At 47.1% G+C, this 27,195-nt stretch overlaps 1 protein-coding gene across 5 annotated transcripts in view; it reads right to left on the reverse strand.

Moving 5' to 3' along the window:
* Nucleotides 1-27,195, reverse strand: part of B4GALNT4 (beta-1,4-N-acetyl-galactosaminyltransferase 4) — a 129,300-nt gene that overhangs the window by 32,739 nt on the left and 69,366 nt on the right. For 4 of the 5 annotated variants that reach the window (XM_063944735.1, XM_063944734.1, XM_063944736.1 and 1 more), the window contains 3 exons: nt 9,582-9,654; nt 9,330-9,483; nt 8,019-8,145 (listed from right to left, as the gene is read on the reverse strand). In XM_063944735.1, coding sequence (XP_063800805.1) covers nt 8,019-8,145; nt 9,330-9,483; nt 9,582-9,654 — 354 coding nt within the window. Of the gene's footprint in view, nt 1-8,018; nt 8,146-9,329; nt 9,484-9,580; nt 9,655-11,023; nt 11,091-27,195 lie in introns of those variants that run through there. The other variant, XM_063944739.1, reaches the window with a different exon arrangement.

Genomic DNA, 27,195 nt, shown 5'->3' on the forward strand with positions numbered 1-27,195 from the left:
GGGAGTATACCAGCTCACACCCCAGCGCCCATATACTACAGAAAAATAATAAGAATTTACTTACCGATAATTCTATTTCTCATAGTCCGTAGTGGATGCTGGGGACTCCGAAAGGACCATGGGGGGATAGCGGCTCCGCAGGAGACTGGGCACAAAAGTAAAAGCTTTAAGACTACCTGGTGTGCACTGGCTCCTCCCCCTATGACCCTCCTCCAAGCCTCAGTTAGGATACTGTGCCCGGACGAGCGTACACAATAAGGAAGGATTTTGAATCCCGGGTAAGACTCATACCAGCCACACCAATCACACCGTATAACTTGTGATCTAAACCCAGTTAACAGCATGATAACAGAGGAGCCTCTGAAAAGATGGCTCACAACAATAATAACCCAATTTTTTGTAACAATAACTATGTACAAGTATTGCAGACAATCCGCACTTGGGATGGGCGCCCAGCATCCACTACGGACTATGAGAAATAGAATTATCGGTAAGTAAATTCTTATTTTCTCTGACGTCCTAGTGGATGCTGGGGACTCCGAAAGGACCATGGGGATTATACCAAAGCTCCCAAACGGGCGGGAGAGTGCGGATGACTCTGCAGCACCGAATGAGAGAACTCCAGGTCCTCCTCAGCCAGGGTATCAAATTTGTAGAATTTAGCAAACGTGTTTGCCCCTGACCAAGTAGCTGCTCGGCAAAGTTGTAAAGCCGAGACCCCTCGGGCAGCCGCCCAAGATGAGCCCACTTTCCGTGTGGAATGGGCTTTTACAGATTTTGGCTGTGGCAGGCCTGCCACAGAATGTGCAAGCTGAATTGTGCTACAGATCCAACGAGCAATAGTCTGCTTAGAAGCAGGAGCACCCAGCTTGTTGGGTGCATACAGGATAAACAGCGAGTCAGATTTTCTGACTCCAGCCGTCCTGGAAACATATATTTTCAGGGCCCTGACTACGTCCAGCAACTTGGAATCCTCCAAGTCCCTAGTAGCCGCAGGCACCACAATAGGCTGGTTTAAGTGAAATGCTGAAACCACCTTAGGGAGAAATTGAGGAGGAGTCCTCAATTCTGCCCTGTCCATATGAAAAATTAGGTAAGGGCTTTTATAGGATAAAGCCGCCAATTCTGAGACACGCCTGGCTGAGGCCAGGGCTAACAGCATTACCACTTTCCATGTGAGATATTTTAAGTCCACAGTGGTGAGTGGTTTAAACCAATGTGATTTTAGGAACCCCAAAACTACATTGAGATCCCAAGGTGCCACTGGAGGCACAAAAGGAGGCTGTATATGCAGTACCCCCTTGACAAACGTCTGGACTTCAGGAACTGAAGCTAGTTCTTTTTGGAAGAATATTGACAGGGCCGAAATTTGAACCTTAATGGACCCTAATTTGAGGCCCATAGACAGTCCTGTTTGCAGGAAATGCAGGAAACGACCCAGTTGAAATTCCTCTGTAGGGGCTTTCCTGGCCTCACACCACGCAACATATTTACGCCAAATACGGTGATAATGTTGCAGTTACATCCTTCCTGGCTTTGATCAGGGTAGGGATGACTTCATCCGGAATGCCTTTTTCCTTCAGGATCCGGCGTTCAACCGCCATGCCGTCAAACGCAGCCGCGGTAAGTCTTGGAACAGACATGGTCCCTGCTGGAGCAGGTCCTTTCTTAGAGGTAGAGGCCACGGGTCTTCCGTGAGCATCTCTTGAAGTTCCGGGTACCAAGTCCTTCTTGGCCAATCCGGAGACACGAGTATAGTCCTTACTCCTCTCCTTCTTATGATTCTCAGTACCTTGGGTATGAGAGGCAGAGGAGGGAACACATACACTGACTGGTACACCCACGGTGTTACCAGAGCGTCCACAGCTATTGCCTGAGGGTCCCTTGACCTGGCGCAATATCTGTCCAGTTTTTTGTTGAGGCGGGACGCCATCATGTCCACCTTTGGTTTTTCCCAACGGTTCACAATCATGTGGAAGACTTCTGGGTGAAGTCCCCACTCCCCCGGGTGGAGATCGTGTCTGCTGAGGAAGTCTGCTTCCCAGTTGTCCACTCCCGGAATGAACACTGCTGACAGTGCTATCACATGATTTTCCGCCCAGCGAAGAATCCTTGCAACTTCCGTCATTGCCCTCCTGCTTCTTGTGCCGCCCTGTCTGTTTACGTGGGGGACTGCCATGATGTTGTCCGACTGGATCAGCACCGGCTGACCCTGAAGCAGAGGCCTTGCCTGACTTAGGGCATTGTAAATGGCCCTTAGTTCCAGGATATTTATGTGAAGTGACGTTTCCATGCTTGACCACAAGCTCCTGGAAATTTCTTCCCTGTGTGACTGCTCCCCAGCCTCTCAGGCTGGCATCCGTGGTCACCAGGACCCAGTCCTGAATGCCGAAACTGCGGCACTCTAGAAGATGAGCACTCTGCAACCACCACAGGAGAGACACCCTTGTCCTTGGAGACAGGGTTATCCGCTGATGCATTTGAAGATGCGATCCGGACCATTTGTCCAGCAGATCCCACTGAAAAGTTCTTGCGTGGAATCTGCCGAATGGAATCGCTTCGTAAGAAGCCACCATTTTTCCCAGGACCCTTGTGATTGATGCACTGACACTTGGCCTGGTTTTAGGAGGTTCCTGACTAGGTCGGATAACTCCCTGGCTTTCTCCTCCGGGAGAAACACCTTTTTCTGTACTGTGTCCAGAATCATCCCTAGGAACAGCAGACGTGTCGTCGGAATCAGCTGCGATTTTGGAATATTTAGAATCCATCCGTGCTGTCGTAGTACTACTTGAGATAGTGCTACTCCGACCTCTAACTGTTCTCTGGACCTTGCCCTTATCAGGAGATCGTCCAAGTAAGGGATAATTAAGACGCCTTTTCTTCGAAGAAGAATCATCATTTCGGCCATTACCTTGGTAAAGACCCGGGGTGCCGTGGACAATCCAAACGGCAGCGTCTGAAACTGATAGTGACAGTTCTGTACCACAAACCTGAGGTACCCTTGGTGAGAAGGGCAAATTGGGACATGGAGGTAAACATCCTTGATGTCCAGAGACACCATATAGTCCCCTTCTTCCAGGTTCGCTATCACTGCTCTGAGTGATTCCATCTTGAATTTGAACCTTTGTATGTAAGTGTTCAAGGATTTCAGATTTAAAATAGGTCTCACCGAGCCGTCCGGCTTCGGTACCACAAACAGCGTGGAATAATACCCCTTTCCCTGTTGTAGGAGGGGTACCTTGATTATCACCTGCTGGGAATACAGCTTGTGAATGGCTTCCAATACCGCCTCCCTGTCGGGGGGAGACGTTGGTAAAGCAGACTTCAGGAACCAGCGAGGAGGAGACGTCTCGAATTCCAATTTGTACCCCTGAGATACTACCTGCAGGATCCAGGGGTCCACTTGCGAGTGAGCCCACTGCGCGCTGAAATTCTTGAGACGGGCCCCCACCGTGCCTGAGTCCGCTTGTAAGGCCCCAGCGTCATGCTGAGGACTTGGCAGAAGCGGGGGAGGGCTTCTGTTCCTGGGAAGAGGCTGTCTGCTGCAGTCTTTTTCCCCTTCCTCTGCCCCGGGGCAGATACGAGTGGCCTTTTGCCCGCTTGCCCTTATGGGGACGAAAGGACTGAGCCTGAAAAGACGGTGTCTTTTTCTGCTGAGAGGTGACCTGGGGTAAAAAGGTGGATTTCCCAGCCGTTGCCGTGGCCACCAGGTCCGATAGACCGACCCCAAATAACTCCTCCCCTTTATACGGCAATACTTCCATATGCCGTTTGGAATCCGCATCACCTGACCACTGTCGCGTCCATAACCCTCTTCTGGCAGAAATGGACAGCGCATTTACTCTTGATGCCAGAGTGCAAATATCCCTCTGTGCATCTCTCATATATAGAAATGCATCCTTTAAATGCTCTATAGTCAATAATATATTGTCCCTGTCCAGGGTATCAATATTTTCAGTCAGGGAATCCGACCAAGCCACCCCAGCACTGCACATCCAGGCTGAGGCGATTGCTGGTCGCAGTATAATACCAGTATGTGTGTATATACTTTTTAGGATATTTTCCAGCTTCCTATCAGCTGGTTCCTTGAGGGCGGCCGTATCAGGAGACGGTAACGCCACTTGTTTTGATAAGCGTGTGAGCGCCTTATCCACCCTAGGGGGTGTTTCCCAACGCGCCCTAACCTCTGGCGGGAAAGGGTATAATGCCAATAATTTTTTAGAAATTAGCAGTTTTTTATCGGGGGAAACCCACGCTTCATCACACACCTCATTTAATTCATCTGATTCAGGAAAAACTACGGGTAGTTTTTTTCACACCCCACATAATACCCTTTTTTGTGGTACTTGTAGTATCAGAAAGGTTCAAAACCTCCTTCATTGCCGTGATCATGTAACGTGTGGCCCTACTGGAAAATACGTTTGTTTCCTCACCGTCGACACTGGAGTCAGTGTCCGTGTCTGGGTCTGTGTCGACCACCTGAGGTAACGGGCGCTTTAGAGCCCCTGACGGTGTTTGAGACGCCTGTACAGGTATTAACTGATTTGCCGGCTGTCTCATGTCGTCAACAGTCTTTTGTAAAGTGCTGACACTATCACGTAATTCCTTCCATAAGACCATCCAGTCAGGTGTCGACTCCCTAGGGGGTGACATCACTAATACAGGCAATTGCTCCGCCTCCATACCATTTTCCTCCTCATACATGTCGACACAACGTACCGACACACAGCACACACACAGGGAATGCTCTGATAGAAGACAGGACCCCACTAGCCCTTTGGGGAGACAGAGGGAGAGTTTGCCAGCACACACCAGAGCGCTATATATATATACAGGGATAACCTTATATAAGTGTTTTTCCCTTATATAGCTGCTGTATAGATTTATCTGCCAATTTAGTGCCCCCCCTCTCTTGTTTTACCCTGTTTCTGTAGTGCAGGACTGCAGGGGAGAGTCAGGGAGCTTCCCTCCAACGGAGCTGTGAGGAAAAATGGCGCCAGTGTGCTGAGGAGATAGGCTCCGCCCCCTTCTCGGCGGCCATTCTCCCGCTTTTTTATGGAAAAACAGGCATGAGTTAAATGCATCCATATAGCCCAGGAGCTATATGTGATGCATTTTTTGCCCCCTAAGGTGTTTATATTGCGTCTCAGGGCGCCCCCACCCAGCGCCCTGCACCCTCATTGACCGGAGTGTGAAGTGTGCTGAGAGCAATGGCGCACAGCTGCGGTGCTGTGCGCTACCTTATTGAAGACAGGACGTCATCTGCCGCCGATTTTTCCGGACCTCTTCTGCTCTTCTGGCTCTGTAAGGGGGACGGCGGCGCGGCTCTGGGACCCATCCATGGCTGGGCCTGTGATCGTCCCTCTGGAGCTAATGTCCAGTAGCCTAAGAAGCCCAATCCACTCTGCACGCAGGTGAGTTCGCTTCTTCTCCCCTTAGTCCCTCGATGCAGTGAGCCTGTTGCCAGCAGGTCTCACTGAAAATAAAAAACCTAAAACTAAACTTTTTTCTAAGCAGCTCAGGAGAGCCACCTAGACTGCACCCTTCTCGTTCGGGCACAAAAATCTAACTGAGGCTTGGAGGAGGGTCATAGGGGGAGGAGCCAGTGCACACCAGGTAGTCTTAAAGCTTTTACTTTTGTGCCCAGTCTCCTGCGGAGCCGCTATCCCCTCATGGTCCTTTCGGAGTCCCCAGCATCCACTAGGACGTCAGAGAAAATATATGATCACTGCGCTGTTTAATAGCACCAAATGACTGTGTACCCACCCCCCCCTCCCCCACCCCCCTTTTTGCTCCCTGTACTTGCTAATGAGAGTGGAGGTCCGGGCCAGCGTCTCTGCAATGTCTGTGAAGAGAGAAAAATGGCGCTGGTAAGCGATGTGGGCTAAGCCACGCCCCCTCCCGGCGCGCTGTAGTCCCGCTCAAATTTAAATATTTATACTGGCGGGGGTCTCATATTCAGTGCCCAGACACTTATATATGGTCTTTTGCCAGTTTTCATAACTACAGTAACTTGCTGCCCAGGGCGCCCCCCCTGCGCTCTGCACCCTGTGAGTGCCGTTGGTGTATGTGTGGGAGCATGGCGCACAGCGCGACCGCTGCGCTGTACCTCCGTTACTGAAGTCTTCTGCCGTCACTGAAGTCTTCTTGCTTCTGTATACTCACCCGGCTTCTTTTTTCTGGCTCCGGTGAGGGGGATGACGGCGCAGCTCCGGGAACAAGCAGCTAGGCGCACTAAGTGATTGAACCCTCTGGAGCTAATGGTGTCCAGTAGCCTAAGAAGCAGAGCCCTTAAACTAAGAAGAAGTAGGTCTGACTTCTCTCCCTTCACTCCCACGTCAGTGAATGCTGAGTGGATCCAGACACAAATAGTGTACAAAAACACCCAGTGAACCCAACAGTGAACACAGACGCCCGAGTGAACACCGCCGCACCAGTCACACAACCGCCTGTGCTGCGACTGGGTCCCTATTGACACACAGCATCTCAGATGGAAGCGGGAAATCAGTTCATGACAGGAAACTCAGAGGAAACTGGTCATGAACCCGGGGGAGAGGCGACCAGTGGAGCTCCCCACTGCTGACATCAACCCCAGGGATCCCGGCCTCACACTAATCCCTGGAGCCTACGATCCCTGGGGCCTAGCGCTGGTGCACCCAAGGTGGCAGCCGTGTCAGCGATTGTTCAGTAGTCTCCATCCACAGTGCGGCTGTGTCTCACGTCTCCCCCGCTAAGCAGAACAGACGCCTTACCTTCTCCCCATGCTCCGGCCACAGCTTGGTAACGTCTGCTGGACTTGCTAGCACATACTACACAGATGCCCACCGAAACAGCACTGTACACGTGGGTAAGCGATGTCGCGACCCGGCGGGGAGTTGTTGGAGCGACTGTTTCTAAGGTACGTATAAAACGCTTTTTAGAAAGATCGTTCAAAAAGAATAACACTATAAAAATAAAACAATAAAAAGCTTATTGGTGCTAAAAACCAGTAGCCTATTGACCATGGTCCGGCTCCTGCCGCACCAAACAAAAAACTGAATTGACTGAGTTAGGAGGCGGGGATATAGGGGACTGGCCTGTTGCATGCTGGGAGGCCGAAAGCTTTAGATCGTTGGTGCCAATCCGCTGATGCTACCTCATTATCCCAATGTTTACCCTGTGGATAATCTGTGGACCCTGCAGAAGAAACAGTAATATTTTTTTTCAATTAAATGCCCAAATTGTAATTAGCATTGACTGTCTACACTACACTCTGTGTCATATGCGCATGGATGTTGCATGAGGCTGATTGTAATCTGTGAAAGTGTACGTCTCTATGCTAGGGATGTATCACACACAGAGATGGTTGGTAATGTAGCCAGGATCGCAAATGATCTGTCAATAGCGAATGTAAATAGGCAAATGCTCATCCCAGCTTTCCCTTTGTGCTCTGCTGCGTGATGGAGTGTATGGGCACTGGGACACCCACTTTCAGGCACCGCAGTCTGTGCAACTGCAATGGAGATTGTAAACACTCCAACACTGGGCAGCCTAGGGTCTACTCTACCTAGTCTCTTCAAATCCAAGTAAACATGTCCTTTGAAGCAGTGGCTTTGTGATTGAGAAGGCAGAGGTGTTCCCAGACATGCCTGTGAGACACACATGAAATGGCCCCATTTTGGGCTCATTTTAGGTGACCTCACAGCTTCCACCAGGAAACGACAGGGATTGTAAACCCCTTATCAAGTGTTAGCAATGCCATAAGAACATTTGGGTTTTGCCCATGTGCAATAGTTAATAACCACTCAACTGCGGAAACATGGACACCGTGGTGCATCTATCTCTGAATCAGGCCCCCCCCCCCATGTAAACCTTAGGCTGGTTCTTAGTAGTTTGCTAAGGACAGTCATATATATGAATATATTTTTATTTAGCAAAAAAAAAAGTTGCAGGCTGCTTTTCTATTTTTCCACATAATAACCATATTAATGAATTTACAACACGTGTGTGTTCCATGTAAGAGAGACGATATATCTCACCTGTCTAGCAGCTCCCAATCTTCTCCTCCCCAGCGGTCCTTAAACTCCTCCGTATTCATACCTCCGATACGATCAAAATCTGACTTGTAAATCCCAAAAAGGCCAAAGCCATTGACTTCCCAGTATCCTACATGGATAACAGATGGATTGGGAGAAAAAGGTCATTATGAAATGGGGCAACAAATATTTCACATCCAGGAGGGGAAAGCGTATATTATATAGATGTGTCCTCATACATCATTGCTGCCAAACAGCCCATCTCATTGTGCCAGGTCCTGTGAGACTATGCTAGCATCGGGCGTCTTTTTTGCTAAAATTGCGTCTCAGTCGCAATGCGATGCAACGAAGACATATGAGGAGACTGCTGATTACTTTGTGACCCTTGTATATATGTGTATGACTGAGTCTCTGAATCTGTATATGAAGTGCTACAATGTAGCAGCTGCAGCTGCTACAAGTTCCGTTGTGCTCCATATACTTAGTGACACACAATATACAACTGTCACATATCAAATTACTCAGGACAGTCTCCTCATGCTTCCTAGGGGGTAATTCAGATCTGATCGCTGCTGTGCGTTTTCGCACAGCGGGCGATCAGGTCCAAAGTGCGCATGCGGACAGCTACAATGGGCATTGGCAGTCAGCGACAGGATGGTGCGAAGGATCCATTCACACGGGCGTACGCAAGGTGATTGACAGGAAGAGGCAGTTTGTGGGTGGCAACTGACCATTTACAGGGAGTGTCCGGAAAAACGCAGGCGTGTCCAATCGTTTTGAGGGAGAGTGTCTGACGTCAGTTCCGGTCCTGAGCAGCAGGATTCAATCGCACTGGAAGAATAAGTCCTGGGCTGAGCAGAGACTGCACACACTGATTTTTAGCAGCTCTGCTAACACATAGGAACGCACACTTGCACAGCGAAAATACACTCCCCCTGTAGGCGGCGACTATCTGAACGCAGGACAGCAAAAAACGCAGCCCAGCGATCAGATCTGAATATCCCCCCAAATTGCATCACATTGCAAATAAAGACACCAAATGCTAGCAGAGCTGCACAGGACCTGGTGGCTCACTTGCGCCAGGGATCTTGCACTGCATGGCATATTGAGGCTAGAGGTACAGTACGAGGACACATCTGTGTAGTGTTGCAGAGTCCTGCAGAAACAGGTAAGGCGTGTAGAAATTAGAGGCCAGCGAAGTGCATTCAGACTTCTACAAACCATCCAAACAGTGTAAACTCAAGCTGAGCTCCCTGGATAACGGTCCGATAGCATATGATGATCGGTGAAGTCAGTTCTTTTGTATGTTCTTACCTTTGGGGTGCAATGGAGAGCTGCCACAGCTCAGCCTCATTACAATGGGGGCGAAGGCCAGACGTCCCTCCACGCAATGTTTCCTTACACTGTCCAGAACCGAGAGAGGGAAGTGTATGTGCAGGTCACACAGGAACACTATGCTATGATTGTCCTGCAAACACATACACACATGAAATGTACAAGTCACATGTATGTAAAACAATTATTATTAAACCCACTACTGAGCTCCAAGCAGCATGGTCCTCTAACCTGTATAGTATCCACGCCCGCTTGTAGTCCTGCCGACCGCTCAAAGTTTCCACTTTTCTTCAGATACTGATAACTAAGAAGGAATTTAAGAGTTAATAGAAGGTGAGCATTGGGCGAAGGACTGTGCAAGAAACAGAACGCCAACTTGCCACAGTGAGAGGATTTATACACGGGATCCGGACTATTTGTCGACATACATTAGGTCGACAGTTATTAGGCTGGCCCCATATGAACGACAGACACAAGGTCACCGCGGACAAAAGGTCGAAAATATGAAAGGTTGACATTAGAAATGTTGACAAGTTCAAACGGTCGACCGGTTCATTTGGTCGACACATTTTTGGATTTTTTTTTCATGTTTTTTTTTACTTTTTCCTTCCTTGACTATCAGAAATCATAACCTTTAGTAATCTTGTGGTGAGTGAAATGGATCACGACAACGTGTCTCAAGCAAGCCTGGGAGGGGCCGTGTTTCAACAATTGGAGGTCCTACATGCCAAAACTATCCACACTAACCCCAAAAATGCAAAAAAAGGTGTGTCTCCCATTGTCAAGTCAACCTTTTGACCCTTTCGACCTTCTTCAATGTCGAACTTGTCCATGTCGACAATATGGGGGTCGACCTAATAACTGTAGACCTAGTGCATGTAGATCTATGTCACACCCTTTATACATAAGGGCATATTATTACTAGTCTCAGTCACATGGATTTATCTGTTCCCCTGCCATTAAGAGAAGCAGAAGGTTAGATTCAAACTAGAAACATGAATGTGAGCTACAGTACAGGTGCTACTTTCATTCACCATGCACACACTGTAACATTCCCTTTAACAAGATCCAAGCTGTGTTCCTGCTCCATTTCCCTCAGAGAGAACAGAAGCAGCATGAGGGCCAGTTATTCCCAGCCCTAATAAGCCCAGGGGCTAAATTTACTAAGATGGGAGCTCTATTTAAGATGAGATGTTGCCCGTAGCAACCAATCAGATTCCAGGTATTATCTTCTAGAAGGTGCTAGATAAATGAGAAGCAGAATCTGATTGGTTCATCCCATCTTAAATAGAACTCCCATCTTAGTAAATTTACCCCCAGGTGTCTAATAAAGGAGGAGAAAAAACAGGTTCATATGACATCTGCAGCAATATAAGGGAACTGGGCAATATTACAGCCGGGCACCGCATCATCTTTTCTACAGTAGGAGTCAGACTGCAGGGCTGTGCAGTCCTCCATGCTTCACCACCACAGACATCTCCTGATAAGTACCGCTACCTAATGCTGTTACCTTGTGTGATATATGGGCTCCTGATTACCGATATCAGTGTTACATCTGAGTCACCTGTGTACACTAAATAAACCTGCATTACTGTTTAAGTCACTAAGTGTGTGGACTGACGTCACTGCACCAGATTGCCCAGAACACTCTGTCAACAGTATTAACACTTAACTAAAAATGGTCACCATACTTTCATTGCTTCTTCTGCAACATGCTGTCATGTTAGGAGGGAGGGGCCTCTGTAAGAAGAGAGGCAGAGTGTGAATGACACATATGCAGTGTTGTTATACATAGATAAGAATAATTATTTATATAGCTCTTTTCTTCAATAGGACTCAAGGTACTTATATGATTGGTGATTTTACACAGTGGTAGGGACAATGATGTTACAGTTAACTCAAATGCAGAATCATCCAGTTATATACTATAGGGGCATATCTAAAAGTTCCTGACATCCAGCTATATGCTATGGGGGGGGCAAATCCCTGACATCCAGTTATAGACCCTGACATCCAGTTATATACTATGGGGGGCAAAGCTGAAAGACCCTGACATCCAGCTATATGCTACGGGGGGGGGGGGGGGGGGGGGATAGAAAAGTCTTTGACATCCAGTTACAGGTTTGCTCATAAGTTTACATACCCCAGCAGAATTTGTGATTTTCTGGCCATTTGTCAGAGAATATGAATGATAATTCACAAACTTTTCTTTCACTGATGGTTAGTGGTTGGGTGAAGCCATTTATTGTCAAACAACTGTGTTTACTCTTTGTAAATCATAATGACAACAGAAACTACCCAAATGACCCTGATCAAAAGTTTACATACCCCAGTTCTTAATACCGTGTATTGCCCCCTTTAACATGAATAACAGCTTGAAGTATTTCTTAGAACGGTGGAGGAGTTGCAGGAGGGAACACTGGTAGATGAGGAGGATCACGTAGACAGCTGGGTTACGGTTAGAAGAAAGAAGAGAGGGAGACAGGACATCTCCAATCTGCCAAACCCTAACAAATTCACCCAATTGGACGAAGATTTTGAGGAGGACAGTGAGGAAATGACAGAACCGGAGGAGACTGTTCCCTCTAGCAACCAGGGAGCGGTCCCTCCGGTGCAGATGGGAAAAAAGGTAGTGAGGCACCTAGTCAGATTGTGGTGGTAGGGGATTCTATTATCAGGAGGACATATAGGGCAATCTGCTACCGGGACCGTGATCGCCGTACAGTCTGTTGTCTTCCGGGTGCTCGGGTACGGCACATCATGGACCGGGTAGACAGATTGTTGGGAGGGGCTGCTAAAGACCCGGCGGTCTTGGTGCATGTTGGCACCAACGACAAAGTTAGTGGTAGGTGGGATGTCCTTAAGAAAGACTATTGGGAATTAGGCAAGAAAATTAAGGCAATGACATCCAGGGTAATATTCTCCAAAATATTACCAGTGCCACACGCTAGCCCAGGGAGGCAGAGGGAGATTAGGGAGGTTAATGTATGGCTTAGAGATTGGTGTAGGAAGGAAGGGTTTGTGTTCTTGGAACACTGGGCGGACTTCTCAGTCAGGCGCCATCTTTTTTGTCTTGATGGATTGCACCTAAATGAAGAGGGGGCTTTGGTGCTGGGGGGCAGGATGGTTAGAGGAACTTTTAAACTAGGAGCCTGGGGGGAGGGTTTAGCTATAAGCTACGGGTCAAAAAGTGAGAACAGTAAAGATAAGGATAGTGATCAATTTGGGGTAGGAGTAGGAGGGAGCGAAAGTTCAGCCGGAAAGGGCAAAGGTATTTGCATGGGTATTGGCACAGGATTTACTGACAGGTATTGCCCACGATATTCCCAATTTATTACTTAATGATGATTATGGCTCAACAACATGTTTTATAGAAAATTTGGTTAGGTCAAATAGAGATAGTAATGAGGAAGGTTGTATTAATTATGATGGGGGTGGAAAGGGAGGGAGGAGAATAACAGTCGGTTATGGTCAAATAGAGATAGTAATGAGGAAGGTTGTATTAATTATGATGGGGGTGGAAAGGGAAGGAGGAGAATAACAGTCGGTAAAGGGTAATTCTAGAAAGACACTCGTACACATAGATAAGATACCATTAAAACATACAGGCAGGGGAAATACGAAGCTAAAATTTCTGCGTGCAAACACAAGAAGCCCATCAGGTAAAAATAGGATTTTAATTACCTACGGGTAAATTGTTTCCTCGTAGCCCGTAGAGGATACTGGGGTCCACATTAGTACCATGGGGTATAGACGGGTCCACTAGGAGCCTTGGGTACTTTAAGAAATCAATAGTGTGCACTGGCTCCTCCCTCTATGCCCCTCCTACCAGACTCAGTCTACAAACTGTGCCTGAGGTTAAGGACATATCTTGAGAGAAGGATTCAGAAAGGATAGTGGAGTGGTGAGATTCGAACCAGCACACACAAACAAGAAGAAAACCATGTTAACACAACATGAAAAAGGAACAGCAATGGCTGATCCCACAACAATAGTTAACCAAGTAACCCTGCAGGAAACACGAAGCACTGGGCGGGCGCCCAGTATCCTCTACGGACAACGAGAAAAGGATTTACCAGTAGGTAATTAAAATCCTATTTTCTCTTGCGTCCTAGATGATACTGGGGTCCACATTAGTACCATGGGGATGTACCAAAGCTCCCAAACCGGGTGGGAGAGTGCTGAGGTTCTTGCAGAACTGACTGACCAAACTGAAGGTCCTCAGAGGCCAAGGTATCGAACTTGTAGAACTTAGCAAACGTGTTCGAACCAGACCAAGTAGCTGCTCAGCAGAGTTGTAAAGGCGAGACACCCCGGGCAGCCGCCCAGGAAGAACCCACCGACCGAGTAGAGTGGGCATGAACAGATTTAGGAACTGGCAAACCTGCCGTAGAGTAAGCATGCTGGATAGTCCGCATGATCCAGCAAGCAATAGACTGCTTAGAAGCAGGACACCCAATTTTCTTGGGATCATAAAGCACAAACAGCGAGTCCGATTTTCTGTGATGAGCCGTCCGTTTGACATAGATTCTCAAAGCCCTCACAACATCCAGGGACTGTGAAGCAGAAGAGGCGTCAGCAAGCACCGGAACCACAATAGGCTGGTTGATATGAAACGCAGACACCACCTTTGGTAGAAATTGCTGACGAGTTCTGAGTTCAGCTCTATCTTCATGAAAAAACAAATAGGGGCTCTTGTGAGACAAGGACCCCAATTCCGAAACACGCCGTGCTGAAACGAAGGCCATTAGTGTGACGGCCTTCCATGTAAGAAACTTTACATCCATCTCCTGTAAAGGCTCAAACCAATCTGATAAGCCCACATCTGCACCAGATTGCAGAAAAAGCAGAAAACGACCCAGTTGAAATTCCACCGCAGGAAATTTCCTGTTTTCACACCGAGAGACGTATTTTCTCCAAATTCAGTGGTAATGTTATGACATTACCCCTTTCCTGACTTGGATCAAGGTAGGAATTACCCTGTCCGGAATACCTTTCTGCGCTAAAATCTGAGGCCCAACCTCCATGCCGTCAAACGTAGCCGCAGTAAGTCTTGATAGACGAACGGCCCCTGTTGTAGAAGATCCTCCCAAAGAGGTAGAGGCCACGGGTCCTCCAGAAGCATTTCCAGTAGTTCTGCGTACCAAGCCCTTCTTGGCCAATCCGGAGCAATGAGAATTGCTTGAACCCTTTCCCTTATTATTCTTTTGAAAATTCTTGGGATCAATGGAAGTGGTGGAAAGATATACACCATCTGATAGATACATGGAGTCACCAGAGCGTACACCTGCCACAGCCTGTGGGTCTCTTGACCTGGAGCAATACCACTGGAGCTTTTTGTTGAGATGAGAGGCCATCATGTCGATCTGTGGAGTTCCCCACCGATGAGTCAAGCACCCGAACACCTCCGGATGAAGGCCCCACTCTCCTGGGGGGAGCTCATGTCTGCTGAGGAAGTCTGCTTACCAGTTGTCCACTCCCGGAATGAAGATCGCGGACAGCACCACAGCGTGTCTCTCTGCCCAGAGGAGAATCCTTGACACCTCTGACATTGCTGCTCTGCTCTTCATTCCGCCTTGTTGGTTTATGTACGTCACCGCCGTCACATTGACCGTCTGAACCTGGATGGCTCGATCTTGAAGATGTGTTGCCTCCAGAAAGGCGTTGTATATGGCCCTTAGTTCCAGAACGTTGATCGGAAGAATGGTTTCCTGACTTGACCACTTTCTTTGGAAGTGTTCCCTTTGGGTGACTGCTCCCCAAGCTCTGAGGCTTGCATCTGCGGTCAGCAGAATCCAATTTTTAATCCCGAACCTTCGGCCTTCGGTCAGGTGAGAAGTCTGTAGCCACCACAGAAGAGAAATCCTGGCTTTTGGCAACAGACGTATCCTCTGGTGCATGTGGAATGCGATCCGGACCATTTGTCCAGCAGATCCAGCTGGAAGGGCCTTGCGTGACACCTTCCATACTGCAATGCCTCGTAAGAGGCAACCATCTTCCTTAGGAGGCGAATGCAGAGATGCACCAATATCCAAGTCAGCCTGAGGACGTCCCGCACCATTGACTGAATTACCAAGCCTTTTCCAGAGGAAGGAATACCTTCTGTATCTCCGTGTCCAGTATCATCCCCAGGAACGGAAGCCTCCATGTTGGTTTCAGGTGAGATTTTGGCAGGTTCAGAATCCACCCGTGATCCTGGAGAATTCGTGTGGAGAGGGTAATGCTGTACAACAACCTCTCACTGGATGGTGCTTTTATCAGCAGATCGTCCAGGTACGGTATCATGTTCACTCCTTGTTTGCGGAGGAGAAACATTATCTCCGCCATCACTTTGGTAAATACCCTCAGTGCTGTGGAGAGCCCAAAGGGCAGGGCCTGGAACCGGTAATGACAGTCCTGCAATGCAAACCTTAGATAAGCCTGATGAGACGGCCAAATCGGAATATGATGGTACTCATCCTTGATATCCAGAGATACCAGGAATTCTCCCTGAGATCACCACTCTCAGCGACTCCATCTTGAATTTGAACACCCGTAAATACAGGTTCAGTGACTTGAGGTTTAAAATGGGCCTCACCGAACCGTCCGGTTTCGGTACCACAAACAGGTTGGAATAGAAACCCTTGTTTTGTAGTTGAAGAGGAACTGGAACAATGACCTAAGTCTGTTCCAGTTTTTGAAATGCTGCTTGTAAGGTCATACTTGCTTCCGGTGAAGCTGGTAAGCCGGATTTGAAGAATCTGTGAGGTGGGAGTTCTTGAAACTCCAGTCTGTAGCCCCGGATGATAAGATCTTTTACCCATGGATCCAGGCATGAGGTGGTCCATACATAACTGAAATATCGTAACTGGGCTCCCACCTTCCTGTTGACCACGATCCACCATCATGCTGAAGGCTTTGCGGAAGCAGAACCAGAGGTCTGATCCTTTGAGACTGTATTTGCAGGTTTTCTAGGCTTACCTCTATTGCCTTTGAAGGCAGTAGAAGAACCCTTGGCCTTACCTTTAAACTTCGCTTTCCGAAAGGACTACAACGTTGGTGCAGAATAGGATTTCCTAGACGGGGGTGCTGCAGAAGGAAGGTATGTAGACTTACCCGCCGTAGCCTTGGATATCCAAGTATCCAGTTCATCTCCAAAAAGGGCTTCACCTGTGAAAAGTAGGCTTTCCACGCCTTTCCTGGAATCCCCTTCCGCAGTCCACTGACGTAGCAACAAGCCCCTGCGTGCTGACACTGCCATGGCAGTGGTGCGTGCGTTGAGCAATCCAATCTCCTTTATGGCCTCCACCATAAAGTTAGCAGAATCCTGTATATGCTGTAGGAGTAAAATAATCTCCCCCCTGGATAAGGAATCTAACCCGTCAATTAGATTACCTGACCATTTTGCAATGGCCCTAGTGAACCATGCACAAGCTATAGTGGGTCTTTGGGCCACCCTTGCAGCTGTGTACAGAGATTTGAGAGTGGTCTCAATCTTGCGGTCTGCAGCATCCTTCAACAAAGCTGCCCCAGGAACAGGTAAAACTATCTTACAAGACAGCCTGGAAACCGAAGCGTCCACTATCGGTGGGTTTTCCCATTTTTTCCTGTCATCCTGAGGAAACGGGAAGGATGTGAGTAACCGTTTTGGAATCTGAAACTTCCTGTCAGGTTTAACCCAAGTTGCTTCAAAAAGAGAATTTAATTCTTTAGAAGCAGGAAAAGTAGCAGAGGATTTTTCACATTAAAAAAGGATTCCTCCTCGTCAGGAATGTGTAATACATCTCTTATAGCTTCAATGAGGGCCTGTGTTCCCTGTGCTAAAGCGGCATCCCTCCCTACCAAGTCCACCTCCCCCTCCTCTGGGTCTGATACATCATCGTCAGTATCAGCCTGCATGATTTGGGCCAGAGTACGATTCTGTGGACAAATAGCAGGGGTCTGAGACGCCGAGATGACCACTGAATCCCTATTCATGAGGTCATCAACAGACTGCCTTAAATACTGCGTCTCCTTTTCATTTTGGGACAATTTATTTGAAATATTTGAAATCATCCCTTTTAATGAATCTAACCATACAGATTCCAGTGGCAAATGCAGGATTTTGAAAGGGGGGTTTCTAAATAACTGATTACAGACCAATGAAAAAGAGTCTAACCAGATTAGGCACAGGCACCACGACCTACCCCCCCCCCCCCCCCCTTTCCCCCCATTAATTGTCAGACAGCACACAGGCATCATGATAATTCCCCCTTCCTCCACAGACTGACAGCACAGGCACCACGATTTCCACCCTCCCCCTATATAGACAGCACACAGGCACCAAGGGGTGTGTATTGCGTGGCCGGGATCGCGGCACTGAGATGCCTGGCGGGGGGGGGGGGGGGGGGGGGGGGGTGATCGCAATGAAGCCCCTTGCGGCCTTGCTGTGCTCACCACGCTGCGGGCTCGGTGGCGAGCTGCGCTTGCCACAGATTTTATTCCCACTCTGTGGGTGTGTTGGTTGGCACGCTAGGATTGTGAGGGGGCAGAATGTAGGTGCCGGTATTCTGCCAGACTGTTTCCTGGCTGCCAGTCACATAATTACATGCCGCATCAAGATCATCCCCCTCCTCCCTAGACAACCGGCACAGGCACTACCACCATCCCTTTCCCCTACACACATAGACAACAGCACATAGGCACCATGGGGGTAATTCAGACCTGATCGCTGTGCTGCTAATTTTGCTGTCCTGCGATCAGATAGTTGCCATCCAAGGGGAGTGTAAATTCGCCCCGTGCAAGTGTGCGATCGCTTGTGTACGTAGAGCTACAAATGTCCCTCAGTCAGCGGACAAGCTGCAAATCCGCTCGCACCTCACTCACCATCGAATGGTTTTTCCACTGGTACTAATGTGGACCCCAGTATCCTCTAGGACGTAAGAGGAATGGGGGAATTGGAATGGCTTGCATCAAAGTATCAGTATGATATTATAGGTATTACGGAAACATGGTGGGACGACTCTCACGACTGGGCTGCGTATTTGGAGGGATATTCTCTTTTCAGGAGGGATAGGGCTACCAAAAGGGGAGGAGTGGTATGTCTCTTTGTTAAATCATCTCTTGAACCAAACTTAATAGATTAAATTTACGAGGGGACTGGGGATAATGTGGAGTCGTTATGGGTTGAGATCACTAGTGGGGGCACTGATGCAAAGAGACTAGGAAACTAGTCATTGGCACGTGCTATAAGCAACCAGATATTAGCATACATGAGGAGGAACAACTCTTACAGCAAATTAAAAAAGCTGCGGGAATGGGGGACATCCTAGTGTTAGGGGATTTTAACTATCCGGATATAAATTGGAGTAACGATTCAGGTGTAAAAACTGGGAGCAGCAGATTTTTGAATACATTAAAGGATCAATACTTGACTCAATTAGTAGAGGACCCAACTAGAGGTAAAACTATTCTGGACCTAGTTATTACCAATAATGTGGACATTATATCAAATACTAAAGTTGGGGAGTCCTTGGGAAACAGTGATCATTATATGATCACATTCGACATCAGTTTCAAGAAACATACCTATAACGGATCAACCAAAATAATTAACTTTCATAAAGCTAACTTCAATATGCTAAGACGGGCACTAAACGACATTGACTGGGAAGTTTTGTTTCAAGGTAAAGACACAACGGAAATGTGGGATGCTTTAAAAGGGTTGCTTGATAGCAATATGCACAAATTAATTCCCATGAGCAGTAAATGCAGGAGTACTAAACACAAACCAATGTGGCTTAATAAGGAGGTCAAAGTAGCAATGGCTAAAAATAGGCGTGCTTTCAAAACATTTAAATCCAATGGTGGGGAGGAGTCATTCCTGTATTATAAGGAATGCAACAAAAGATGCAAAAAAGTAATAAAAGCAGCTAAAATTTAAACGAAAAGCAAATCGCTATAGAGAGTAAAACCAACCCTAAAAATGTTTATAAGTACATAAACAGTAAAAGGTTAAAGAAGGAGAGTGCAAGCCCATTAAAAAAATGAACTGGGAGCTTTGATAAATGAGAACAAAATAAAAGTGGAAATACTGAACAATTTTTTCCCCTTAGTATTCACCAGGGAGGATCAGACGGTGAGAGTAGTGCATAACGATAGTGAAGATAATGACTCTTAGCTTGATACTCTTAAGCGAGGAAGTAGTCTGGAGAGACTAAGCAAAATAAGGATTAATAAATCACTAGGCCCAGATGACATTCATCCGAGGGTTATTAATGAACTTAGGTCACAGCTAGCAAAACCCCTATATTTGATTTTCTATAGTTCTATTAGATCAGGCAAGGTACGAAAGGATTGGCGCATAGCTGAGGTAGTGCCCTTATTTAAAAAGGGAACTAAAGATAATCCTGGTAACTATAGACCAGTTAGTTTGACCTCTATAGTGGGTAAAATATTGGAAGGAATTTTGAAAGATAGCATAGAGAATTATCTGCATACTACTAAAATTATTGGCAAAAGTCAGCATGGGTTTGTAAGGAGCAGATCATGTCAAACTAACTTAATTAGCTTCTAAGAGGAAGTGAGCGAGAAGGGAAAAGCAGTGGATGTGGTCTATTTAGATTTTGCAAAAGCCTTCGATACAGTGTCTCACGGGAGACTGATCATTAAATTAAGGGAACTTGGCCTAGGATATATTATTTGTACATGGATAAGTAATTGGCTGGATAACAGAGTACAACGTGTAGTGGTCAATGAGATGTTCTCTAGCTGGGCACCAGTAGTCAGCGGAATACTGCAAGGGTCCGTACTTGTCCCGCTACTGTTCAATATATTTATCAATGATCTAGGAATAGGCCTGGAAAGCACAGTGTCAATCTTTGCAGATGATACTAAACTGTGTAAGGTAATTAATTCAGAAAGTGATATGGATTCTCTACAAAATGATTTATTTAAACTTGAAACCTGGGCGTCTAAATGGAGAATGAAGTTCAATATAGAGAAATGCAAAGTTAAGCATTTTGGGTTAAAAAACACATTTGCATCCTACACTCTAAATGGGGAAAATATAGGGGCAACTGTGGTGGAAAAAGATTTGGGGGTGCTCATAGATAATAGGCTTAATAACAGTGTACAATGTCAAAATGCAGCAAAGAAAGCAACTAAAGTGCTTGCGTGCATAAAACGGGGCATTGAGACGAGGGACGAGGATGTAATCCTGCCGCTGTTTACATTTTTGGTGCATCCCTACCTGGAATAGTGTGTTCAATTTTGGGCACCATATTATAAAAAAAGATATAGGGGAGCTATAAAGAGTTCAAAGGCTAAATATGTATATACCAAAAAAGAGGCGTCTAAGAGGAGACATTATTAATATTTTGAAATATGTAAAGGGTCACTATAAGGAGTTAGCAGGGGATTTGTTTATTAAAAGAACTCTGAATAGGACATGTGGGCAGTCACTGAGGCTAGAGGAGAGAAAATTCCGTACACAACGTAGGAAAGGGTTCTTCATGGTAAGGGCAATAAAGATTTGGAACTCCCTGCCGGAACAGGTAATAATGGCGGACTCTGTAAATAAATGTAAAAACGAATTGGACAAAAAAATATAACTGGAAAAAGTATCCAGGGCTATAAATCTTAACATAGTGATATTATATATATGGGATTGGTAAGAACCAAAGTTGTTGATTAATACTAAACCGTTACTTCAGCATGTGCATAATAATGTGCACAGTTTAACCCAGAATACAGGTTGAACCCGATCGGCATTTTGCCTCTTTTCAACCTCACTAACTATGTAACTATTCTCTGTAAAGCGCTGCGGAATATGTGTATGCTTCAGGGCTAGGAAGCACAATATGCACTTGGGTCAAAAACTGGTTAGATAATAGGGAGCAGCGCGTTGTGGTTAATGGATCTTTTTCAACTTGGACTGAAGTGCTAAGTGGTGTGCCGCAAGGCTCAGTATTAGGACCGCTATTGTTCAATATTTTCATTAACGACCTAACGGAAGGTCTAGAGAGCATGGTGTCAATTTTTGCAGATGATACCAAATTGTGTAAGGCTATAAATACAGAGGAGGATGCCGAGTCTCTTCAGAACGACTTAGTTAAATTGGAAGCATGGGCAGCCAAATGGAGAATGCGCTTCAACACAGACAAGTGTAAGGTAATGCACTGTGGTAACAAGAACAAAAATTACACCTACCTACTAAATGGGGTAAAATTAGGGGATTCTGTACTGGAAAAGGACTTAGGTGTCCTCATAGATAGCAAACTAAGCAGTAGTACCTAAAGTAGGACTGCAGCAAAGAAGGCTAATAAGATATTAGCATGCATAAAACGGGGTATTGATGCTAGGGACGAGAGTATTATACTCCCGTTATATAAATCACTAGTGAGGCCACACCTTGAATACTGTGTACAATTCTGGGCACCGTACTACAAAAAGGATATCCTGGAGCTAGAAAAGGTTCAGAGGAGGGCGACCAAACTAATTAAGGGCATGGAGACGATGGAATACAAGGAAAGGCTTGAAAGACTAGGCATGTTTACATTGGAAAAGCGGAGACTAAGAGGGGATATGATCAACATCTACAAATATATAAGGGGACAATACACAGAGCTTGCGCGGGACCTGTTTTTGGTTAGATCAACACAGAGGACTCGACACTCGCTCAGGTTAGAGGAGAGGAGATTCCGCACAATACGGCAGAAGGCTTTTTCACGGTAAGGACAATACGTGTTTGGAATTCCCTGCCTGAGGGAGTTGTAATGGCGGAATCTGTCAACACCTTTAAGAATGGGTTAGATAAATTCCTAATGGATAAGGATATCCAGGGGTATGGTGCATAGTCATGCATTATAGTTACTATAAATAGAGATAAAATGCAACGGCTGACATCAGCATCAGTCAGAAATTTTAGTCAAATCATCATGCATAGGAGACCACAAATAGGTTGAACTCGATGGACAATTGTCTTTTTTCAACCTCAGATACTATCTTACTATGTTATATAAAATAAGATTTTACTTACCGGTAAATCTATTTCTCGTAGTCCGTAGTGGATGCTGGGGACTCCGTAAGGACCATGGGGAATAGACGGGCTCCGCAGGAGACATGGGCACTTTAAGAAAGAATTTAGATTCTGGTGTGCTCTGGCTCCTCCCTCTATGTCCCTCCTCCAGACCTCAGTTAGAGAAACTGTGCCCTGAAGAGCTGACAGTACAAGGAAAGGATTTTGGAAATCCAGGGCAAGATTCATACCAGCCACACCAATCACACCGTATAACTTGTGATAAACTTACCCAGTCAACAGTATGAACAACAACAGAGCATCAGTTCAACCCTGATGCAACAATAACATAGCCCTTATTGCAGCAATAACTATATACAAGTATTGCAGAAGAAGTCCGCACTTGGGACGGGCGCCCAGCATCCACTACGGACTACGAGAAATAGATTTACCGGTAAGTAAAATCTTATTTTCTCTAACGTCCTAGTGGATGCTGGGGACTCCGTAAGGACCATGGGGATTATACCAAAGCTCCCAAACGGGCGGGAGAGTGCGGATGACTCTGCAGCACCGTATGAGCAAACACAAGGTCCTCCTCAGCCAGGGTATCAAACTTGTAGAACTTTGCAAAAGTGTTTGAACCTGACCAAGTAGCCGCTCGGCACAGCTGTAAGAAGAGCCCACCTTCCTAGTGGAATGGGCCTTAACTGATTTTGGCAGCGTCAATCCAGCCGCAGAATGAGCCTGCTGAATCGTGTTACAGATCCAGCGAGCAATAGTTTGCTTTGAAGCAGGCGCACCAAGCTTGTTGGAAGCATACAGGATAAACAAAGAGTCTGTTTTCCTGACTCTAGCCGTTCTGGCTACATAAACCTTCAAAGCCCTGACCACATCAAGTAACTCGGAATCCTCCAAGTCCGTAGTAGCCACAGGCACCACAATAGGTTGGTTTATATGAAAAGATGAAACCACTTTTGGCAGGAATTGTGGACGGGTCCGCAACTCTGCTCTATCCGCATGGAAAACCAGATAGGTGCTTTTATGTGACAAAGCCGCTAATTCTGACACACGCCTAGCCGAAGCCAATGCTAGTAGCATGACCACCTTCCACGTGAGATATTTCAATTCCACCGTTTTGAGTGGTTCAAACCAGTGGGATTTTAGGAAACTCAACACCACGTTAAGATCCCAAGGTGCCACCGGGGGCACAAAAGGGGGCTGAATATGCAGCACTCCCTTCACAAACGTCTGAACTTCAGGTAGAGAAGCCAGCTCTTTTTGAAAGAAAATGGATAGGGCAGAAATCTGGACCTTAATGGAACCCAATTTTAGGCCCAAAGTCACTCCTGACTGTAGGAAGTGAAGGAAACGGCCCAGCTGGAATTCCTCCGTAGGGGCATTCCTGGCCTCACACCAAGCAACATATTTTCGCCATATACGGTGATAATGTTGAGCTGTCACGTCCTTCCTAGCCTTTATCAGCGTAGGAATGACCTCATCCGGAATGCCTTTTTCCGCTAGGATCCGGGGTTCAACCGCCATGCCGTCAAACGCAGCCGTGGGAAGTCTTGGAACAGACAGGGCCCTTGTTGCAACAAGTCCTGTCTTAGAGGAAGAGGCCACGGGTCCTCTGTGAGCATTTCTTGCAGATCTGGATACCAAGTCCTTCTTGGCCAATCCGGAACAATGAGTATTGTTCTCACTCCTCTTTTTCTTATAATTCTCAACACCTTGGGTATGAGAGGAAGAGGAGGAAATACATAGACCGATTGGAACACCCACGGTGTCACCAGGGCGTCCACAGCTATCGCCTGAGGGTCTCTTGACCTGGCGCAATACCTCTGTAGTTTCTTGCTGAGGCGGGATGCCATCATGTCCACCTGTGGCAGTTCCCACCGACTTGCAACCTGTGCGAAGACTTCTTGATGAAGTCCCCACTCCCCCGGGTGGAGGTCGTGCCTGCTGAGGAAGTCTGCTTCCCAGTTGTCTACCCCCGGGATGAACACTGCTGACAGTGCGCTTACATGATTCTCCGCCCAGCGAAGAATTCTGGTGGCTTCCGCCATCGCCACCCTGCTCCTTGTGCCGCCTTGTCGGTTTACATGAGCCACAGCGGTGATGTTGTCTGACTGAATCAGAACTGGTTGACCGCGAAGCAGGGTCTCTGCTTGACGTAGGGCGTTGTAAATGGCCCTTAGTTCCAGGATGTTGATGTGAAGGCAAGTCTACTGACTTGACCACAGACCTTGGAAATTTCTTCCCTGTGTGACTGCTCCCCACCCTCGGAGGCTTGCATCCGTGGTCACCAGGACCCAGTCCTGAATGCCGAATCTGCGGCCCTCGAGAAGGTGAGCACTCTGCAGCCACCACAGGAGAGACACTCTGGCCCTGGGGGATAGGGTGATTAACCGATGCATCTGAAGATGTGATCCGGACCATTTGTCCAGTAAGTCCCATTGAAAGGTCCTCACATGGAACCTGCCGAAGGGAATGGCCTCGTATGATGCCACCATCTTTCCCAGGACTCGAGTGCAGTGATGCACTGACACCTGTTTTGGTTTTAATAGGTCCCTGACCAGTGTCATGAGTTCCTGAACCTTCTCTATCGGGAGATAAACCCTTTTCTGGTCTGTGTCCAGAATCATGCCCAGGAAAGGCAGACGAGTCGTAGGAACCAACTGCGACTTTGGAATATTTAGAATCCAACCGTGTAGCCGTAACACTTCCAGAGAACGTGCTACGCTGATCAGCAACTGCTCTCTTGACCTCGCTTTTATGAGGAGATCGTCCAAGTATGGGATAATTGTGACCCCTTGCTTCCGCAGGAGTACCATCATTTCCGCCATTACCTTGGTAAATATTCTCGGAGCCGTGGAGAGACCAAACGGCAACGTCTGAAATTGGTAATGACAATCCTGTACCACAAATCTGAGGTACGCCTGATGAGGTGGATAAATGGGGACATGAAGGTATGCATCCTTTATGTCCAGAGACACCATAAAATCCCCCCCTTCCACGCTTGCAATGACCGCTCTCAGCGATTCCATCTTGAACCGGAACCTTTTTAGGTACATGTTCAGGGATTTTAAATTCAATATGGGTCTGACCGAACCGTCCGGTTTCGGTACCACAAACATGGTCGAATAATAACCCTTTCCTTGTAGAAGGAGGGGAACCTTGACCACCACCTGTTGAAGATACAATTTGTGAATTGCCGTTAACACTATTTCCCTCTCTAAGGGGGAAGCTGGCAGGGCCGATTTGAGGCATCGGTGAGGGGGCATCTCTTCGAATTCCAGCTTGTATCCCTGAGACACAATATCTATTGCCCAGGGATCCAACTGGGAGTGAACCCACTTGTGGCTGAAATTTTAGAGACGCGCCCCCACCGGGCCTAGCTCCGCCTGTGGAGCCCCAGCGTCATGCGGTGGATTTAGTGGAAGCCGGGGAGGACTTCTGTTCCTGGGAACTAGCTGTGTTGTGCAGCTTCTTTCCTCTGCCCCTGCCCCTGGAAAGAAAGGACGCACCTCGGACTTTCTTGTTTTTCTGTGATCGAAAGGACTGCATTTGGTAATACGGTGCTTTCTTAGGCTGTGAGGAAACATATGGCAAAAAATTTGACTTTCCAGCCGTAGCTGTGGAGACCAGGTCCGAAAGACCCTCCCCAAACAATTCCTCACCCTTGTAAGGTAAAACCTCCATGTGCCTTTTTGAGTCGGCATCACCTGTCCATTGCCGAGTCCACAGGACCCTTCTGGCAGAAATCGACATAGCATTTATTCTAGAACCTAGTAGGCTAATGTCTCTCTGAGCATCTCTCATATAAAGGACAGCGTCTTTAATATGCCCCAGGGTCATTAATATAGTATCCTTGTCTAAGGTATCAAGTTCCTCAGATAAGGTATCCGTCCATGCTGCTACAGCACTACACACCCAAGCAGACGCGATTGCCGGCCTCAGTAAGGTACCTGAATGTGTATAAATGGACTTCAGGGTAACCTCCTATTTGCGATCCGCAGCATCTTTGAGGGTAGCCGTATCCTGTGACGGCAGGGCTACCTTCTTGGATAAGCCTGTCAAAGCTTTGTCCACCCTAGGGGAGGATTCCCAGCGTAACCTGTCCGTTGGCGGGAAAGGATACGCCATAAGAATCCTTTTGGAAATCTGCAGTTTTTTTATCTGGAGATTCCCAAGCCTTTTCACATAACTCATTGAGCTCGTGTGAGGGGGGGAAAGTTACCTGCGGCTTCTTTTCCCCATACATATGAACCCTCCTGTCAGGGACTGGGGTTTCCTCTGTGATGTGCAACACATCCTTAATAGCTATAATCATATAACGGATGGATTTAGCCAATTTTGGCTGTAACTTTGCATCATCGTAATCGACACTGGAGTCAGAATCCATGTCGGTATCCGTGTCAATAATTTGGGATAGTGGGCGCTTCTGAGACCCTGTCGGCCTCTGCGACATAAGATCAGGCATGGGTTGGGACCCTGACTTTCCTGAGGCTTCAGCTTTTTCCAACCTTTTATGTAAGGAATTAACATTATCATTTAAAACCTTCCACATATCCATCCAATCAGGTGTCGGTGCCGTCTCTGCTTCCACATAGCCTTCCTCATCAGACATGTCGACACAAGCGTACCGACACACCACACACACAGGGTATGCCCTTTTTGAAGACAGTTCCCCCACAAGGCCCTTTGGTGAGACAGAGAGAGAGTATGCCAGCACACACCCCAGCGCTATATAACCCAGGAATAACACAGTAACTTAATGTTAACCCAGTAGCTGCTGTATATTGTGTTTTTAGCGCCTAATTATGTGCCGCCCCTCTCCTTTTACCATTTTCTACCGTGATCTGCAGG

This window comes from Pseudophryne corroboree, chromosome 11 (assembly GCF_028390025.1).
Source record: "Pseudophryne corroboree isolate aPseCor3 chromosome 11, aPseCor3.hap2, whole genome shotgun sequence".
Classification (NCBI taxonomy): Eukaryota; Metazoa; Chordata; class Amphibia; order Anura; family Myobatrachidae; genus Pseudophryne; species Pseudophryne corroboree.